The following is a 15,493-nucleotide window of genomic DNA, read 5'->3' on the forward strand; positions in this document are numbered from 1 at the left end:
AAGGACATATATACAAGTTCCCCTCCAAACCACAGAGCACCCTGAATTGGAACTGTATCACCATTCCTTGAATGTAGTTGAGTCAAAATCCTGGAAATCTCTTCCTAACAACACTGCACCTGCAGGATTAGACTGCAGATGTTCAAGAGATGGCTGATCACCACATACTCACAGGTAGTTAGGGATGGACAACAAATTGTGGCCTTACCAGTGATGCCCACATCCCATGAAAGAAAACAAGTTATATACATATATATTGCTAGCCATGGCTCAGTTAACTCAAAAGATTGTGTGTTAAGGTTCCATCCCAGAACATGAGCATAACAATCTAGGCCATCACTCCAGTGCAGTACTGAGGGGGAGCTGCACTATTAGAAGTGTTGGCCAGGATTCTCCCAAAAAAATTATAAGTGCCAAATTTGTGTAACATCTAGAGTAACTCCCGCTGTTATTTTTAGCAGGATTTTCAAAATGAATCTCCCACACTCTGCACTGCCGAATGCCTCAGGAAGATTCACGCTGAAAATCTGTGTGCGGGGCCTATTCCCGCTGAAGAGGCCGGGAGCATAGTGCTGAGCGGGCCACTGCGCATGCACCCATCCGTCAGAGCGGAGATCGTCGCATGCACAGTAGCCCTGCACTGCCGACTTCCCGATCGCCGGCCAGCCCTGCGACCCCGCATTCTGGCTAACAGAGCCACACCCCACCCCACCCTGATCGCTGGCCTCCCATACGTCTCCGGACCAGCCCTGTTTAGCCCCTTCCCTTCCTCTGCCACTGATCCTGATTGCAGAATGCCAGTGGGACCCCCACCCTTTTGGCACTTCCCGATGCCCAGTAGGCAGTGCCAAGGTGCCCCATGGGCATTATCACTTTGCCCCTTTTGGGCAGTGTTGGGGGGCAGGCTGGCAGTGCCAGGTTAGCAATGCCCTGGGGGCAGCCCCCTTATCCCTGACCTCCTGGGGGGCCCTCCATGGCCTCCCTTCACTCTAGTGGGGTCGGGCCGCCAGCACCCAATTAGCGGGGAGCTGTTGTAAACCACTTTAGAGAGAACCATTCCTGGCTGGGATGGGGGAGACTTCAGTCCCGGGCCCGTGATGGGATTTAAATGCTTATTCTAATATTTAAATCAGCTCCGTGTCGATTTCCAACGCGGAGCTGATGGTCCTGGAAATCTTATGTCTTTGTCAATATTTATCCTCCATTCAACATCACAAAAACATGTTATCTGGTCATTAAAATATTGCTGTTTGTCGGACTTTACTGTTCACAAATTGACTGCCTCACTTATTACATTACAACAATGACTACCAGCTGTGAATCACTTTGGGAAGTCTTGCAGTTGTCAAAAGCTCAATGTAAACACAACTATTCTTTTCAAATATTTTCAGATTGTGCAAGTCTAATGAAAAAGTGTGTACAGTGCCGAGCTATAGTGGAGCGAAGAGTGCCTTTTATCATGTGTTGTGGTGGAAAAGGTACGGAAGATTCCAATGATGATCTTAGTGAGTGACTTCTTACCATGATTCATTTTTTAATTTTCTTATGATTTTCATTGCATTTAATTCCAGATTTTTTTCTTAATTTGTACAATTAATCCCATTTTCACTTGTGTGACATTCTGTATTAATGTGTGAGTGAGTGGTTACTGTGTTATCAAATGGTGAAAAAACCAAGCCCAGTTTAGAAAAGTAGAATTGATATTTTTTGCAACAGCAAGAATGCAAGACTGGAATTGGCTGATTTGAATACACAATATAGTCAAGTGAAAGGGATTGCCAAATCATTAAAAAAAAAAGATTTTCTGCCAAGTTATAACCGATAAAAATGCCTTGTGACTGATCGAATGCTACTTTTAAATGGGGGTTGGTCTAGCTCAGTTGATTGGACAGCTGATTTGTGATGCAGAGCCCACGGGAAGTGGAGGAAAGGATATGTCAGGAGATTCTGGATAGGTGCAGAAAAAATAGGGTTGTTGTAGTGGGGGACTTTAATTTCCCTGGTATAGACTGGAAAGTGCTTCGAGCTGGGGTTCCGGATGGGGAGGAATTTGTAAAATGCATACTGGAAGGTTCTTTGGAACAGTATGTAGATAGCCCGACTAGAGAGGGGGCTATACTGGACCTAGTTCTGGGGAATGAGCCCGGTCAGGTCGTCAAAGTTTTGGTTGGGGAACATGTAGCAAATAGTGACCACAACTCTGTTAACTTTAGGATAGTAATGGACAAGGATGAGTGCTGTCCTATGGGCAGGGTGCTAAATTGGGGGAAGGCTAACTATAGCCGGATTAGGCAGGAATTGGTGGACGTTGATTGGGAGAGGATGTTCGAGGGTAAGTCCGCGTCTGGCATTTGGGAGTCTTTTAAGGAACAATTGATAAGGCTGCAGGATAGGCATGTGCCTGTAAAAAGGAAAGGTAGGATTCGAGAGCCGTGGATAAACAGGGAAATTGAGGATCTGATTAAAATGAAAAGGGAGGTGTACGTTAAGTCCAGGCAACAGAAAACAGATGGAGCTCTGGAGGAATACCGAGAGAGTAGAAAAGAACTCAAACGGGGAGTTAGAAGGGCAAAAAGAGGTGACGAGATGTTCTTGGCAGGCAGGATTAAGGAGAATCCGAAGGCATTCTATTCATACATTAGGAACAAAAGAGTTGTCAGGGAGAAAATTGGACCTCTCGGGACAAAGGAGGGGAGTTATACTTAGAACCCAAGGGAATAGGGGAGATCCTGAATGAATACTTTGCATCGGTATTCACGAAGGAGAGGGATGTGTTAACCGGGAGTGTCTCGGAGGGAGGTATTGACCCGTTAGAGAAAATCTCCATTACAAGGGAGGAAGTGTTGGATTTTTTAGGGAACATTAAAACTGACAAAGCCCCAGGGCCTGATGGCATCTATCCTAGACTGCTCGGGAGACGAGAGATGAAATGGCTGGGCCTCTGACGGAAATCTTTGTCGCTTCTTTGGACACAGGTGAGGTCCCTGAGGATTGGAGGATAGCGAATGTGGTCCTGTTGTTTAAGAAGGGTAGCAGGGATAACCCGGGAAATTATAGGCCGGTGAGCTTGACGTCCGTGGTAGAGAAGTTATTGGAGAGGATTCTTAGAGACAGGATGTATGTGCATTTAGAACGGAACAATCTCATTAGTGACAGACAGCATGGTTTTGTAAGAGGGAGGTCGTGCCTTACAAATTTGGTGGAGTTTTTTGAGGAAGTGACAAAATCGGTTGACGAAGGAAGGGCTGTGGATGTCGTCTATATGGATTTCAGTAAGGCAGTTGACAAAGTCCCACATGGCAGTTGGTTAAGAAGGTTAAGGCTCATGGGATACAAGATGAAGTGGCTAGATGGGTGGAGAACTGGCTTGGCCATAGGAGACAGAGGATAGCGGTCGAAGGGTCTTTTTCCGGCTGGAGGTCTGTGACCAGTGGTGTTCCGCAGGGCTCTGTACTGGGACCTCTGCTATTTGTGATATATATAAATGATTTGGAAGAAGGTGTAACTGGTGTTATCAGCAAGTTTGCGGATGATACGAAGAATGCTGGACTTGCAGATAGCGATGAGCATTGTTGGGCAATACAGCAGGATATAGGCTGGAAAATTGGGCGGAGAGGTGGCAGATGAAATTTAATCCAGATAAATGCGAAGTGATGCATTTTGGAAGAAATAATGTAGGGAGGAGTTATACAATAAATGGCAGAGTCATCAAGAGTATAGAAACAGAGGGACCTAGGTGTGCAAGTCCAAAAATCCTTGAAGCTGGCAACACAGATGGAGAAGGTGGTGAAGAAGGCATATGGTATGCTTGCCTTTATAGGACGGGGTATAGAGTATAAAAGCTGGAGTCTGATGATGCAGCTATATGGAACGTTGGTTAGGCCACTTTTGGAGTACTGTGTCCAGTTCTGGTCGCCGCACTACCAGAAGGACGTGGTGGCGTTAGAGAGAGTGCAGAGAAGGTTTATCAGGATGTTGCCTGGTATGGAGGGTCTTAGCTATGAGGAGAGATTGGGTAAACTGGGGTTGTTGTCCCTGGAAAGACGGAGAATGAGGGGAGATCTAATAGAGGTGTACAAGATTATGAAGGGGATAGATAGGGTGAACGGTGGGAAGCTTTTTCCCAGATCAGAAGTGACGATCACAAGGGGTCACAGGCTCAAGGTGAGAGGGGCGAAGTATAACTCAGATATTAGAGGGATGTTTTTTACACAGAGGGTGGTGGGGGCCTGGAATGCGCTGCCAAGTAGGGTGGTGGAGGCAGACACGCTGACATCGTTTAAGACTTACCTGGATAGTCACATGAGCAGCCTTGGAATGGAGGGATACAAACGATTGGTCTAGTTGGACCAAGGAGCAGCACAGGCTTGGAGGGCCGAATGGCCTGTTTCCTGTGCTGTACTGTTCTTTGTTGCCATGGCATGGGTTCAATTCCTGTACCGGCTGAAGTTATTCATGAAGGCCTGCCTTCCCAACCTTGCCCCTCGCCTGAGGTGTGGTGATTTTTGGGTTAAATCACCATCAGTTTTGATGTCAGGACTAGGGTGGCTTTACGTTTACTTTTAAACATAGAATCTGCTCTGTAACGTAGAAGGAATAACTTGTATTATGCATATATTAGGACCGTACTACCAGGCTTTCTTCAAAATAATGTTTTTCCTCCTTTCCTGAGGTTTGACACCCCTGTTTGAGTCTGTCAGTGGGTTCTTCAATTCTAGTGACGTCAGAACTCAATTTAACCTGTACTGAACCATCATTTAGAAATGTACATGATCTTTCAAGGTCTGTTGTTGGCAGCTGAGAATGGGAACCATGGCTGATTTTTTAAATTCCCCCTCCCCCTTAGCCTTGATTCTGTATTATAATGTTACAGCTGCAGGTTAAATCTTGAATCTACTCACACAGAGCAAAATATGCTATAACCTTTTTGCTGGAAGAATCCAAGATTTTCTGTTTTTATGCTCAAGCTGTAGCACAATGGATGCCAGGTACGCCCTTCAGAATAATGTAATCTTGAATGGATGGAAATCAAACAGGCTGTGTAACGTGCCTCTTTACGATAAGGTAATCTGACATAAACTCCTGGTGTGGACTACTCTGCACCCAGTAATTTGAAAACGTTTTGGTGCACCCCCCTATGACAACCACTAGATGTCAGTAATCATTTAGAAATATGCTGTAGTACAGTATTTTAAAATGCGTCTGCTGTGTCTGCACATTAGTAGAGTTTGAATCATAATGGGACCTATATATTAAAATGGTTATCAATTATATACTCCACTCTACTAGAGACAACTTAAAGTAATTTTCTACCACGTGGGTAGCTTTCAAATAATCTGATAAGTAAATGATGTTCAATAATAATTGCTTAACATTGCAATCTGCACTGTACTCATATACGCCTTGTGAAAATTGCACTTGTGCTTTCTCTCATTCCACATGAATTGGTGCTTCCAGCCTTAGTACTGTTATTGTCACAAATTACAAACGAGTGCTACTTTTGTCAAGAACTGGATGATATACCATGTAGTGTGCATTGCAGTTTAATCTCATTTTCCAGGCTTTTCCATTGTTCCTGGATTTATTCCCCATACAGTGGCACAGTGGTTAGCACTGCTGCCTCATAGCGTCAGGGACCTGTGTTTAATTCGTGGCTTGGGTCACTGTCTGTATAGAGGTTGCACATCCTCCCCGTGTCTAAATTCTCCCTCAGTGTACCCGAACAGGCGCCAGAGTGTGGCGACTAGGGGATTTTCACAGTAATTTCATTGCAATGTTAATGTAAACCTACTTTGACACGAATAAATAAACTTTAAACCATAGATTTTATGATCTTGTTTAACTACTTATTGACCAGACACCATTGTACAGTTAAGCTGCTTTGAAATGCGTCAATATATAAGCACAAGTTGTTGGCATCTCTTCACTCCAGTGTCACCTCTGATTCAACAACAGTAACTACACCTTGCATTTATATAGTACCTTAATCATAGTAAAATGTCTCACCGAACAGTCAGTTTTCTATACTGAACTGAGATTTTTTTCCCCTCTCCAGCTGAGTTCTTGTCATGTGATGTTGCATCTGTAGTAGTAGAGTTCTGATTTTTTAATTTCCATCAGTCTCCATTAAAAATAATCATATATCTCTCTGATGTCATTCCACCTTATGCATAAAAGTATCCTTTTAAAGTACCCAATAGTTTTTATCCTAAGCTGTCCAACTGCTATTGCTCGTTACATCTGACATAGTCACAACTTGTCTTCAATTTTCCAGTCACTTTGCTATAGAAGAAGACCTAGTACTTTAGCATGCTCTCTAAATGGAAATAATTTTGGCAGATGAAAGTTTTAAATCACTTAATTGCTATTCCATTAAATTTATTTTGGAAGACTTCTTGTGATATTTTGCTAGATTTATAAATATGTTAGCTATCAAAACTATGGTGTATTTTAAAATGTTATTCTGGGGCCAAATGGCCTCTTTCTGCATTGTAGGGTTTCTGTGATTCTATGATCTGCTTATTAGATGTTTTCACCCCAGAACCTGACATTATGCCCAGTCCCAATTAATTTCTGTTCAACAGTAAATATCTTTACAAAATTCAAGCGGTTTATTGTGAGCACATTGTACAAAACTATTCATAGAATCATAGAATCCTACAGTTCAGAAGGAGGCCATTCGGCCCATCGAGTCTGCACCGACCACAATCCCACCCAGGCCATCTCCCTATAATCCCATGCATTTATCTTGGCTAGTCCCCCTGACACTAAGGGGCAGTTTTAGCATGGCCAATCCACCTAACCCGCCCATCTTTGGGCACAATGTAACAGATTGAAAATCGTGCTTAGAGGACATAAAAATGGAGATTGTGGATATGGTAGAATTCAGACTGGTGTATAACTCCATGCTCAGTTTAAAAAGTATGAATAAAACCAAACTGTGAGCTGCAGCTTGGTACTGAATCAGGATGGGACAAAGGCACATCAGCCCTGCAGAGTCTCCCTGACTAATAATCTGGTACTGGCTCCAAATTTGGGTCAGCTGTCCTGCAGACTTGTCAAGTGACAGCATGACTTATTAATTGACTGCTAAATGTGATTTGGAGATAATGTCCAGGACTCATTCGACATCACCCCTAGGTACATTTATTTTACTGGCAGAACGAATCCCCAAGAGATGGGGCACAGCAGTATGCGGCTTGGGTTAGTGTGAGCTAGGTTTGTGTCCTTGAAAGACTCAGTATTGACTCTGGATCCAGTGATGTCTGATTGCTTCACATTGGGAAAGGAAAGCTTGTGCTGATTATTATATACTGCTCTCCGAGTTTTCTTTTCATGGACAAAGCACCAAGGGTAGCAAGACACACACTGTACTCCATGTGGGGCTTTTTCAATGTCCATCATCAAATATGGGAACCACACATTACTGGCTGAATCTTATTGGTCACAACCACCAGATTAGGCTTGCGGGTGGTGGGAGAACAGACACGAGGTTGTACCCTACCTGAACCCACCCTCGCCAATCTACCCACCGCAGATTTGCCTGCCCATAACAGCATTGGTGGTCTGACTTCTATAACGACTCTTGTGGAATCCCAAACACCTTCTCTCATCTGAGACACTGCCCATCACATCATTTGACATTGCCACTACCTGCAGTAGGATAGGTTAATGCTGGCTCATAATTGGGCACCTGTGAGACGCTGAGAGTCATCAGCAATAATGGACCTGTTTTCAACTACAATATATAACCCATTGGCTAGCAGATTCCCACTTCTCAAATATTAGCAAGCCAATTGACCACCTTGGTTCAAGCAGCATTCTATTGGAAGAGTTGGGTGCCAGCCAACAGATGCAAAAGGGAAAAATTGAGTTAATGAAGGATTTTTATAATCCTGTATTGGAGATATGGAAATTTAGTTGGGCCATTAGGGAAGAAATGGGAGTTCAAGAATCTTGAGAGCAAAGAGAGGAACACTTGCAGTTCGATACTGGTCTAACGGGACCATTACCACGTTAGTATGTGAATTGAACAAGTGGTAGGGAATGAACTGAAGGACTCATCATTTGAGTACTGGGAGATGAGATGAGGCAATGAGTGTCTTTAAATCCATGACCGAAGACCTTTCTAAACAGCATGCAGGTGAAAATGAATAGCATGGTATACTTTTTAAGGGAAATCTATATAAACATAGTTGGATGAAGTTTGAGAAATTATATTGTGAGATTATATATAACTAGATGAAGAAGTCTCATTTTAGTATTTATGTTTTAACCAAATTATTTTTTTGTAGATAATATTTGATTTGATCATTGGCAGTCATGTTTCCTTGGGTGTTAAACCATTGAAAAGTCATGTTGAAAATCTTAGAGCAAAAGTTTACTTCTTTTGCAGGTAGTGGAAACATTACTCCCCTTCAACGAGACAAGGACAATACAAACGTCAATGCAGATGTGCAGAAGCTCCAGCAACAGTTACAGGATATCAAGGAACAGGTAAAATACTGCTGAAGATGAAACGATGCTTGGAGAACTTAACGGAAAGCAAACACTTGAGATAGGTGGTAACTACGATCTCTCTTGCACGTGCCCTCTGCCCACCTGCCTGTGCTCTGCCCACCCACCCTCCGCCTGGCAGAGATTTGACTTACAAAATTACAATTGCTGATAAGGCCAAGGGAGTGTCATGAATATGGTTTGGGAAATTAACACGAAGATCTGTAGTTCCAACTGGTGGAAACACCACTCGGTGTGTTCATATAGTGGTCATGTGATCGAGTACATTGCACTATTTTGTTTGCTGCTCATGAAGAGTTTCTTGTAACTGCTATCTGCCTTGCAAGGACTGAAACCTGTGATCACTAATCGTATGTTACCAAACTAAGAACTTAACAAATGAAAGAGGTTGAGGTCTCTGGCTCCGAGATGACACCTTTGGCAATAGAAGATTAGATTTGGGTCAGTACTCCTGTGTATTATGCAATCATTTATTAACCAACGATACCAGGATACTTGATGTTTCACCCACCTATTCTAACTCATAAGTAGTATTTGGATGGAGATAATTTTGTCAACGGGGACCACATAACCCAGCAAGCCAGTGCCTCAATGATAGCATAGTCTGAACTGGATGAGCAGTGGCCTCACCATTCTGACTTTGAAATATATTGCTGTTTCTTCACTGTCACTGGGTCAAAATCCTAGAACTTCCTCCCTAACGTCACTGGGGGTGTACCTACACCACATGGAATGCAATGGTTCAAGAAGGCACTCACCACCACCACCTGAAGGATAATTACAGATGGACAATAAATGGTCACTTTACTGGTGAAGCCCACATCCCATGAATGAATAAAAAAAGACAACTTACCAGTGTGAGATGATGTGTCAGATTAACTTGTTAAATTCTAACAATATGAGAAGTCTCCAGAATATATCTGTTGCTATCCTGCACCTGAAATAACTAACTAAACAGGCTGTATGCCTAGCTCTGCGCTTGAAAGTATCTATCCCAGTTAGGGCAAAGAGAAACTTTCCCTATGTGGATTTCTCTCGAACTTAGTTGGGAGATTCTCGAGGATGGTGGCAAATATCTGCATAGGTCATCCTGAGTTGATAAGAAGAAATAGCCAAGTTTGATATTGAAACATTTTAAAATAAATGTAAAATTGAAGCTGTAGCTGATCTAATGAGTTAGTAAAAGGCCACTAGTTATGTAACTGTATGTGCTTAAGCATTTCTCCAGAATATTTCAACTGCAATCATGTGAACGTATTAGAATTGAAATCACCACCACCAAATGTACAGAGATATGCAGTTCTGAGAAAATGTGAACCTAGAGCAATGTAAGAAGCCTCTTTAATTCACATCTCTGATATGATTGCTGCATGCCCCCTATTTCATTAAGGCTCTTTAAGCCTTTATAATGTAAAGTAATATTGTCCCTTTTTACCATAGTCCCATCGTTGAGTAATTTCTGCCCAGATATTTTTGGCAAACGTTCAGTTAGTTTGGCTAAAAATGGCATAAGATTAGCTTGGTTTGCTGCATACATCTTGCCTCTGAGAAGCATTTCATATTTTTGAACTACTTAATAGTTCAATATACTTGGGTGAATACCTCATTCAACCTTTGTAGTTAGAACTTTTTCACATATGCAACAGAATTCCTGTTGTGCACAATCACTTTGGTATAACCCAAATAGGTATCAATGAATGGGATGTTGTACAAGACCAAACTGCCAAAGTAATGTTATGTCAAATTACTCACAAGGTATTTATACTCTGAAGTCTAGGTAGTCATTAGTAATTCTGTATTTTCTGTTTCAGACTATGTGTCCTGTATGTTTGGATCGCTTGAAGAACATGATCTTCCTCTGCGGACATGGGACATGTCAGCTTTGTGGTGATCGAATGAGTGAATGCCCTATTTGCCGCAAAGCCATAGAACGCAGGATTCTCCTGTATTAAACCAAGTATTGTTTGAATACGAAGCAGAGCACTCCAACAACCACACCTGTATCATATTTGCAAATAAATTATTTTGGGTAGTTCTTTTCTGTTTTGGGCAATAACACTTGGATCCTAAACTAGAGTCTTTCCCATGTCATAATGTTGTAATATGGACGATCTTAAATTTATATGCATAGTTCTTCATCAGCAGTCATCAAGAACCTTTATTGATGAGACCTGCTTTGAAAAGATTCCACCAACTCTAAGCTTAGCTCCTGATGCACCTGATTGCATTCCTATGGCAGATGGAGGCCTCTTTGGTTAAAACACAAAGGCATTAAGTAAGGTCTTGCTAACTACCAACATCAAAAGTAATGCCTCACTTTCTGAAATTTCACTTCAGTTTTCAAATACATTTTTGTTCAGCCTTATTTGCTTACTTTTCTGTAGTTCAAGGGCTTAGTACAGTGTATTTATTACAATTCAGATCTCATCAGCCAAGACTAATTTTCTTCTGTTAATCACTTACTTATACATGCTGGTAAAGTTCAGCATCTCGGTTGTAACACATATGGCAAATTGGCTTTATAATTCAGAATTCACCAATTCAGTTCATCATTTTATTATCTTCTGTTCCACACAGGTGTTCAAATGTGTTGCTTAAGCTGAATAATACTTCAGAAAATTAACTGGGTGCTATCCTGTATAGTGTGGGAAATTTTAAACAGTTAACCTGGACTTTGTACGTGCTATGGAATTTTAATATGACCGTATTCACATCAATTTTACCACAAAACTGACATCCATGATAAAAAATACCTTGATTTGTGTTTCCAAAGCATTTTGTAGATTGTCCTCCAAAGGAATATGATCAGTTATGTTAGAATACCTAGCTTTAGTAGCTTCTTGGCTTGGGTCACTAAGTTGGCATTTATCAAAGTTTGGGACAGATGTTAAAGTAATGGTTCTTTGAATTGAATTTCAAATCAGTAAACAAAGTGAGAGCATGCAATGGTGTGCTGCAGAGGCAAGAAAATAGGTTTGAGGTTTATTGAAATGGGTTGAAAATTTGCTAGCCAGAGTTTAAGATAGAATCCCTACAGTGCAGAAGAGGCCATTCGGCCCATTGAATCTGCACCGACTCTGACAGAGTAACTTACCCAGGGCCCCCTCCGCCATTCTATCCCCATGCCTGGTTGTGGCGGTGGGTGGAGTATGTGCTCTGACCTAACAGGAACTAATTTGAAATCTATAAGTCAATGTCGATACTAAATTATACTGCTAATTTCTGGAGGCATTTAATGCCATTTATTTTTGCATGCTCAGATGCATTAACACTGTTTCGATTCTAATCATGCATATATTTTCATCATAAAGCTATTTTGATTTTTGACTTATTTACAGGATTTTGGTACATGTCTGTGTTCATCAACGCCTCCACTTAACCTGACTAAAATCAGGAGCTCAATGTAGAATTGTAGTTTGTATTCCAAGTCCCGTCAGTGGTGTAATGCATCTTATACAATATATTTGCACCACTAGGCTGCTCAAACAGTGATGAATATTAATCACAAAACATCTTTGTGTAGTTAATACACTGTGGCTCTATGATTTTTAAAGAAGAAATAAATTTTTTAAACATGTAGGAATAGACTTATGAAATGTAGTCGGGATGGATAACTCATGTCCACACTTCCTTGACTTGTTTTGTATTTGATTTCCTAACGCCATTTGTACATTTTGGCTCCAAACCAACTGGATTTTATCTTTCGACAATGCATTGTTGCAATAACCACATTGTAGGCATTGATATATTTGATTTATTGGATTCGTGTGGCTTGGTTATCATCTCTTAATTGCTGAAATGAAAAATTTTGGAGATTCAACACAGTCGGCTTCCACCCTTCATTTATATGGAATGGAGCAATTTTGAACTGAAATGGCAACTGGCAGGAAAAGCTATGCACGTTGGGGCAAGTGATCAGGAAAAGGTTCTGCAACAGAATTAGAAGCTACTGACAATTAAATAAGCTGGCATTTATATGTAAAACTGCTATAATTTCTATTTTTAAGTCTCTGGAGTTGCAAACTTCCTTAGTTTGGCTCTCACAGATCATGACATAGAGCTCACATTGATAACTTTGCTCGTATTCTTGAATTTATTTTGAAATCAAAAGCTTCTTCCAACTACCATAACAATTCTAAATGGCCACTGAATGCTTAGCACCAGATTGCAGAGCTTATCAATGTTGTGATTCCTGAAATGCAAGATGAAGTTTTGTCCATTCTACTTAAAGCCTGGATATGTCGTCTTGTCTTACTAATGTTTAAACTTTTATATTGTGGTATCTAAGAATTTAGAAACTTGCATGATATTGATTTTCTTGTGCTTTAATTTAATTTTTTCTGGATAGTACTTTAATGCAACCTCTTAATTGTTTTACAGTAGTACAATAAAATGGTTGAATATTGTACTAATTAATGTAAAATATCAGTTGGAAATTGAGTTAATGGTAACAAGAGAATTTGTACAATAATATTTCTTGTCATATTTCATTTCTTAATTAAAATTAATGATTTCAGATGCCCGTTCTAAACTCTTGGCTCTGCTTGGTAACCTGAAGACAAGAAAATATCAACATTCTTATAATCTGTGATAGGCATAAATTGCCTCTTATTAGCTGACTACAATTCTGTATTAACTATTGTTGGCAGCATTTCAAGTATCATCCACACTATTTGAATCCCTTTGAAAGCTGGAGTGGGAAAAAAGCCCATCATCCATAATTCTGTTGAGCCTAAAGATATGTCTGCAGTCAGGGGAAGGAGAAAAAGGACAAGGACAGAGTAAAGAAGGCAATCCCAGCTTTTGCTATGTCCCTTTTACTTGCAATAGGAACCCATCACATTGGTGCAAATTTAGACTAATTTTGTAACTATAAGTTTTGTATTAATTTTGAGTTTGCTTTGCTTTTCGTGTGGATGATTCATCTACCATGAAACTGGCTGTAGAACAAGATTAGCTGCCTTGTATTTATCTTATTTATTTAGTACTTTGCTTTAATAGCCAATGACATAGTACTTTTCCTGTTGGGTGCTTATTCTCCGACACTAAGTCTCTTGCACTAATATCAAGTTACATTACTTTACTCTGATGATAGAATAAACCTGTGTGTAAAGTTGGTAAGTCATTTTTAACTTGCTGGCTGTTCATTATAATGTAGTAGTAAGTAGGGTTGCTTATAATTATACAATGAAGTTTTTATAATGTTTGTGCTAATTGAATTGGAAGTTCTTTTGATTTATCAAATCACTTCATATTTTGTCATTAAAATGCTGGTTACTAATGGATAAGTGGACATTTTGAATTCAGCTTACCCCTACCTATTGGGATGAATGTTTTATTGCCTTTGTCTTTCGTTTTAAATGGGAAATTGTCCCCTTTTTGAGATAAATATTTTGTTGCCTTTGTCTTTTGTTTTAAATGGAAAATTATCCCCTTTTAACTCTTAGTACTCCTTACGTTTCTGGGGCAAAGTCTGAGAACTTGCCCATTAAAGGGGATGATTGCTGACCAAATTGTCTGCTCATCTTTTGTTATGCTGTATAGTGTCTGAATGCAGCAGTATTGTGCATTGTCATTGCAAATTGCACAACCAAGTCAAAGCTATAGAAATAAAGACTCATTTATATTCTTTGGGTAATTTGACTGAAATGATTTAAAATCTAAGGGAATAAAGCAAACCTTTCAAACTAAACACAGGCATGACCAGCACTGCCCCATTATCACTTGTGCAGAATCTGTAAGTGGTCTCAGTGTTCAGCTAAACCTGCAGGAAGAATGTGGGTTTTAAAGCATGACATTGGGGACTGGTGATGCTCCTCTTTGCGTGGGATGTACTCTGGTATTATATAAATAAAAGTAGTTTGAATCAGAACAGGAGTTTTAAAAACTTCATGCATGCTTTAGTTTTATATGATTGCAATTATTTCCCCTTGTGAGATTCCCTGTGTTTATTCTACCTGCACTTATGAACATTGTCTAACATTACTTTTTTATTCATAAGACATATGAGAATGCCCTTTTTTTAAAATTAAGCCTCCAATTATAGCATATTGTGAGGAGATTACAGCATGTCCAAAAAAGAAAACCATGACACATTACTCTCTAATATAAAGTTGAGGCATTTTACATATATGTAGCTTTTTGATTACTTACTATAGTCTGCATTATCTGAAATGATTCACTTTTAACCTTATTTTTTGTTCACCTCCTCCTGTACATCAATTTGTTAATATGATAAAATATTTGCATGTTAAGTGAATCAACTGGATACTTCAATATAGTTGATGCAAAATATAATTTTGCCTTTGAAGTACTTAATTTGGAACAAAGTTTAAAATTTAAGTAATTCAGAACATACTTTGTTATAGGTTATTGTGAATGTTGATATTGTTTGCAATAAGCCCATGTTATTTGAATGAAATCTGTTCCCTTTAACAGCTGTAAAAGTCTCACAAAATTAATTTAACCAGTCAGCTCATTTCTTCTGGCACGATTCCACAGCATAACATTTCTTGCAGCTCAGAATCAGTCATCAAGGTCATATTGATGAGTAATGTGGGAAAAATTAGACTGATGCAATAGAAGATATTTTTTCATTGTGTTATAAGATTTTGGGCGGAATTCCTCCAAACTCTCACCTTCCAGATGCAGTGTCCTGGAGGGGGTCCATCTTTCAACCTCAGAATAGTCCTGGAGATCCATCTTCTTTCACAGGAGATCCATCTTACAGCCCTAGGATGCTGCTGGAGATCTATCTCCATTGTCAGGAGGTCTACCTCCTTTCTTCAACGGTGGGTCAGTGATGTTTAGCATCTTTTCAATATGGCACCTGGATAGCATGACGGACTATATGCCAATGGGCCTGCCCCACCACGGAATATGGTACAAAACACCCGGTTGCATAATTAATAAGGATGGGGCCGGAGGATTTGGTCTATTTTCCCGCCAACCTCTGCAACGGAAAACACTCCACGTT

At 40.3% G+C, this 15,493-nt stretch overlaps 1 protein-coding gene across 2 annotated transcripts in view; it reads left to right on the plus strand.

The window, feature by feature from the left end:
• The window catches only part of mib1 (MIB E3 ubiquitin protein ligase 1), a 161,194-nt gene extending 147,048 nt beyond the window's left edge, over positions 1-14,146 (plus strand). Inside the window, exons 19-21 of one of the 2 annotated variants that reach the window (XM_078216432.1) lie at positions 1,392-1,505; positions 8,396-8,496; positions 10,329-14,146. In XM_078216432.1, the coding sequence (XP_078072558.1) occupies positions 1,392-1,505; positions 8,396-8,496; positions 10,329-10,469 (356 nt within the window). In that variant the 3' untranslated portion in view covers positions 10,470-14,146. The remainder of the gene's footprint in view (positions 1-1,391; positions 1,506-8,395; positions 8,497-10,328) is intronic. The other variant, XM_078216433.1, reaches the window with a different exon arrangement.
• Positions 14,147-15,493: the final 1,347 nt, after the last annotated feature.

Source organism: Mustelus asterias, chromosome 7, assembly GCF_964213995.1.
Source record: "Mustelus asterias chromosome 7, sMusAst1.hap1.1, whole genome shotgun sequence".
Lineage (NCBI taxonomy): Eukaryota > Metazoa > Chordata > Chondrichthyes > Carcharhiniformes > Triakidae > Mustelus > Mustelus asterias.